This window comes from Pistacia vera, unplaced genomic scaffold, assembly GCF_008641045.1.
Source record: "Pistacia vera cultivar Batoury unplaced genomic scaffold, PisVer_v2 Contig473, whole genome shotgun sequence".
NCBI lineage: Eukaryota > Viridiplantae > Streptophyta > Magnoliopsida > Sapindales > Anacardiaceae > Pistacia > Pistacia vera.
Genome location: NW_022196305.1, coordinates 194,573 through 200,635, shown reverse-complemented (window position 1 = coordinate 200,635; position 6,063 = coordinate 194,573). Strand labels below are relative to the sequence as shown.

The 6,063-nt window shown below is 34.4% G+C and overlaps 1 protein-coding gene across 1 annotated transcript; it reads left to right on the top strand.

Annotated features, from left to right (window-relative positions):
• The first annotated feature begins 4,545 nt into the window (after positions 1-4,545).
• LOC116146135 (protein JINGUBANG-like) lies at positions 4,546-5,706 on the top strand. Its single transcript, XM_031431542.1, has one exon. The coding sequence runs from the start codon at positions 4,546-4,548 to the stop codon at positions 5,704-5,706; it is 1,161 nt and encodes a 386-aa protein (XP_031287402.1).
• Positions 5,707-6,063: the final 357 nt, after the last annotated feature.

Sequence of the window (6,063 nt, the reverse complement as noted above, 5' to 3'; positions counted from 1 at the left end):
TTTCTTATTAGCTTTACAAAGAGGATGCATTAAGGTAAATACTACACATACGAAACCTCTCTTGCTCAAGGTAAGGTGACCGCCATTCGCCTAAGATTGGGGAATGTGGTGGCTAGGGTTCTAAAAGCTAAAAGGAAATTTGGGAAAAATTTGGGGGGTCTGTATTTTTAGGAAAAAAATGAAATTGATTTAGGATTCAAGTGTAGGAAAATGAAATTTGAAATTTAGGGTGGGAATTTTTTTTTTTTTTTTTTGGGAATGACGTGGCATCTAGGTGACGTGGTAGATGAGGTGGCAATTGCCACATCATGTGCCATGTCCCGTTTTAAGGGAGTGTTGTATGTGTAGTGTTATTGACTACCTAGTTCTATCTTATTATTCATCTACAAGAATTATTAATTACAACGGTCAAAGAACGAGTAAACTAATTTTTCCCACCCAAATAATGGCTTAATGACATTTTCCACCCATATATTTTTAAAATACTACTTTATCACCTAAATTTATATTCCGTTTCCGTTTCCGGCATCATTGCAAGCCCAAACCATCACCATCCTATTACTACCCTTCAAACCCCACTTCTATTGACCTCGTCAATCGCTGCCAATCGAGCGATTAAAGTTTGCACAACTGTTCTGCCTAAGTCAAATTTTGATCAATCTCAACCATCAAAATCCAACCTTCCACCACCAAAAGACTCATCGGCCTCCCCTCTTCAAAAACTCTAACAGTCTAGATCGAGTTTGCTCTTTGTTCGTGGTCGGAATATAAATTTGGGTAATAAAATAGTATTTTAAAAGTTTGTGGGTGGGAAAGTGTCATTAAGTTATTATTTGGGTGGAAAAAAGTCATTAACTCTACAAAGGACCTGTAACCTAAGTAGTAATATATACCCAAAAAAGAGCAATGTACTAGCAAATTATTAATGTGCACTGTTATACATTATATTAATAATCAGAACAGAAAATTTTTGACAGTAATATTAAGTTAACCACCCAATTGCACAATCATTGATGTGTCAGTTCATAATTGGGTAGACGAGACCTATTTGTAAATTGATCAATTGCAAGTTATCATGTTGAGAGTTATGAGATAGAATTATAGATCTAACATTAAACAATTTGAAAATACAATCAAGATTGGCAAATTACACTTAGCACCTGCCAATTTGGCAGTGAAGATGGCCAGGGGAATTAATTACTATTCTAATAATGCATCAATTTAATGCGGCGGCAACCACATGAAATTCGTGTTGAGTGTATGGAATTAGCGGGGCCTGATTGCCTATGTGGCTCACCTCTTTCCCTTTAAATTTTCCCAGGCATACAGATAGAATTAATCAATTAGCAGACAACAGCTCTACAAATCATGTGCTCCATCAAAGTTCTGTACCCATCAGCTTTTGCAATTGCCGTAATGGTTTTAACTTATGTCTTTACTCATTTTTTTGGAACACATAATAAGGATGTTAATATATATGTTTTATATAAAAAACAAAAATGCTAAATTTTTTATCTTCTAACGTTTAAGACAATTCTTTATATTTAATATTTCAGCAGATATTTCAGTGCTTGTGAGTGTGACCATCAAGTTATGATCAGCCATGGTGCTAATTTTTATTTTTATTTATTTATTTATTTATTTATTTTTTATGTCCGGGCTAATTTGCATGCATCTCGACTAGAATCTTCGGGGTCTATTGAACGTCTTACAAGTTAAATTTTTCAAAGTAAGTTACAAATGTGGTAGATGACCCCAAGGTTAGAACTCAAAAGTTAATAAAGAGAGCAAACATTTTAGACCGTTATGCCAGTCTTTGAGGTTTAATTTTTATATTTTTTATATATTTTTTTATATAAAAGTTATATTTACTGTTAAAATATATATTTCACTCTTCTCTTCATTAACTTTTAGGGTATAGAAAGTATCGAAGTAATAGTAGGGGGTTTAAGTGATAATTTTCGGAGTTGGTGGGGACGACAAGTTTTCTTTGAGTCTCATGGGGTGCATAACAGCATAGGGATTAACCCTATACAAGAAATTATATTTGTGATCAATCTGAATTTGCAGGAATTTAACGGTGTTGATATACAATGAATCATTCTTGGAACTTGTATTGCAATTGAGACAATCAAAGAAATGAGAGAAAACGTTGCTCATTTTGTCGACTTCTTCTGGTGTTAAGTTACATTGTATGAATACCAGTGAAATACTGAGGACGCTTTACAAATTTCACTGCAAAGTAGCACTCAAAGACGTCCCAGCATATAAGCATATTTTTATGTTTTATTGATTGAATGTGGCTATTTCAATATAACATCGAACTCCGGCTGTTCAGAATCACGTGTTTTCACGCACAAGCTAGTATAGTAATAGTAAAAGAGAGTGATCATGACTCCGCCCACCCTTGTTGAATCAAATAGCGACCTGTTGCATGTTCTGAGAAATTTACGCAAAAAAAACTACCCTTTTCATGTCAAGGCTGTAGTCAATAATTTATGAAATTCTCGATCCTTGTATCCTTCAATTGTCATCATTTTGTACAAATTTGACTATTTTTTACTCAATCTAATTATATCATCTACATGACCAGTACTATTTGGAAGTTGCAAGAAATTAAGCTTTATGGTCCTTTACGTTAAAAATAATAGTAAATCAATTAATAAGAGCTTGTTTCATAACTACCTCACAACACATTTGCTAGATTCATCGATAACACATAGTCCAACCACAAATAGAGATTCCAATGATTCCCAGACAATTTATCCATATATTCAACTTAAGATTAATCCAGAAAGTAAGAACAGCTTTTAATATAATAAACAAGAACAGTGTGGTGTTTCTTTTACTACCAACTATTTTAGTGGGTGCAGTTCCTTGGAGAGTGACTGAAGTCTTGAAATCCTGCTCATATTACTCTTGGGGCAAAGGGTTTAATTATAAGTTTCAAAAAGACTAATATAAAAATAAGATAAAAGCTGGATGTTCCGTATTCCTGTACGTATACTCTTTGTACAAATTAATGTGTTTATTACTAAGAAGACTTATCATTTACCTTTCAACTCAACCACGGAAGTGACAAGTTAATTAGATTTGAGATGTGAACTACGTACTGGTTCTCCTTGCGTCATTCACAAACTCAGAAGCAATTAAGCACAAAAAGAAAAGGTCCCTAACCTTGATTCTGACCCTTTTCAAGATCTGTTATCTGCTCTTATTAATTTCACAATTAAGCACAAAAAGAAAAGGTCCCTAACCTTGATTCTGACCCTTTCAAGATCTGTCATCTGCTCTTATTAATTTCACTAACTGATCAAAATGGACGTGTAGCAGTATAGCACTTCAAACCCTATAAAATGTGCAAGTTGCCGAGCATCGTAAATTTGGATACATACTCAATTTGCAAATAGTGACGCAAGCCCTATTTTATAATTCCTTAAAATTAGATCATTATTATTGCATAATCTTACACATTGTTCTTGGGATTTTACTAAGACAGCTAAAATCGGTAAAATAATAAAGATTCGATTGACGAAATTAGATGTAAAAGGTCATGAGTTATCGAGTGGTTTGATAAATACTTTTAAATGTATTATTCAACAGATCCTAAGTTCGAATCCCTTATCGGTTGCTAATAAGAGTAGCCACTGAAATTCTTGTTTAGTCAGTAGTTTCAAGGTCCTGTAAGATTAGTTGAGATGTGTATAAATTGACTCAAACATTCTCGATCACATAAAAAGAAAAAAAAAAAGATGTAAGAGACATGAGATTTGAACATGAAATTTTAACCTTAATTAATTATGTTGCGGTATTAAGTAACAATTTGACTCAAAAAAAAAATATTATTAAGTAATATAATATATTATTAATATCTAATGTATTCAACATAAGAGATAGAAGAAATAAAGGATTAGAGTGTTTACAGTATTTATGTGGCAAGAAAATTGGCGTTGTAAGCTTTTGTTTACTATTCTAAGGGACTTTTCTACTGAATATGGTTCCTGATTTTATTATTTTTGTGTATAACTTCATTACATTTCATGTACTGGTAGACCTTTAATTTGTATTTATAGTAAGATTCCATTTATACGTTACATAGTTTTTGTACCATGAATCATATAGACTGGCACATTCATTTTGTACACTAACTTCAAAAATAAAAATAACGGTAAAGGGTTCGGCAGACGGCTATTGATTCTAATAGTTCATATATAATATTGCTAATTATCAAACCCTTTTCTCTTGAGTTAATAAAAAAATAATCCAAGATGACAAATTATTGGAAAGGCAGTAAAAATAACTTATTTTTGAGGAATCAACACGAAAATAATCTTTTCTTTTGAATCTCTAAACCCAAAAGGTTCATATCTTCGTATTTAATTTAATCAGTTATAAATAAATAATCCAAAGGGCATACTTATATGATAGGTGAGAATGAGATTATTTTTGGAAGTGTTTAATTACTTTGTATACTTCTTCTCTTTTATACCTGTCATGCTTATAAAATGCGTCATGCCACTAAACTCAAATAGTTTTCTAGCAATAATGGGACTTCTTCCATGTCCTTGTCCTTTGCCTTGCCACAGTCACACAAACAGAGAATCTCAATCTCAATCTCACTCTAATCGCCTTCAATCATATTCATCAATCCCCTCCCTCTCCTCTCAGCCAAGTTTACCGTCCGTTCCTTCCCTCACCTCACCCTTTCAACAACAGGAACAAGCCCCCACTACCCACCACCACTGCCTAGGCACTCTCAAAGCCCACTCCTCTTATGTATCCTCCCTCGCTCTAGCCGGAAAATTCCTTTTCAGCGGTTCTTCAAACAGCGAGATTCGAGCTTGGAGCCGAGACACTTCTGTGGAGACTCCAACTGATAACTTAGTAGCCACTGGCAATGGCGCCGTCAAGTCCCTGGTGGTTTTGGGCGATAAGCTTTTTAGTGCCCACCAAGATCACAAAATCCGCATATGGAAAATCGATAACAACACTTTAGTAAAAAGATACGAATGCATAGCCATGCTTCCCACACTAAATGACCGTTTCATACGATGCTTCTCCGCTAACAATTACGTAGAGGTGAGGAGACACAAGAAGTGCACGTGGGTACATCACGTTGATACTGTATCGGCACTTGCGAATTCAAGAGATGGTTCTCTTCTCTATTCCGCTTCATGGGATCGAACGTTCAAAATCTGGCGAACATCCAATTTCAGGTGTTTGGAATCAGTCAAGAATGCTCACGATGACGCCATCAATGCTTTAGTAGTATCCCATGATGGGTTTGTTTACACAGGTTCGGCGGACAAGAAAATAAAGGTATGGAAAAAGCATGCAGAGGAGAAAAAGCATTCACTTATGGCTACTTTAGAGAAACACAAGTCAGCTGTTAATGCTTTAGCGCTTAGTTCTGATGGGTCTGTACTGTATTCCGGTGCATGCGATCGGTCAATTCTGGTATGGGAGAGAGATTATAATATTACAGGCAATGGCTCTGAACATATGATATTGATGGGTGCCCTTAGAGGGCATAATAAAGCGATCCTGTGCTTAGCGGTTGTTTCAGATTTGGTGTGCAGTGGGTCGGCTGATAATACAATTTGGATATGGAAAAGAGGAAACGAGAAGAGTTATACTTGTTTAGCGGTTCTGGAAGGCCACAAAAAGCCGGTTAAGTGCTTGACCGCGGTTGTTGATANAACATGAAATTTTAACCTTAATTAATTATGTTGCGGTATTAAGTAACAATTTGACTCAAAAAAAAAATATTATTAAGTAATATAATATATTATTAATATCTAATGTATTCAACATAAGAGATAGAAGAAATAAAGGATTAGAGTGTTTACAGTATTTATGTGGCAAGAAAATTGGCGTTGTAAGCTTTTGTTTACTATTCTAAGGGACTTTTCTACTGAATATGGTTCCTGATTTTATTATTTTTGTGTATAACTTCATTACATTTCATGTACTGGTAGACCTTTAATTTGTATTTATAGTAAGATTCCATTTATACGTTACATAGTTTTTGTACCATGAATCATATAGACTGGCACATTCATT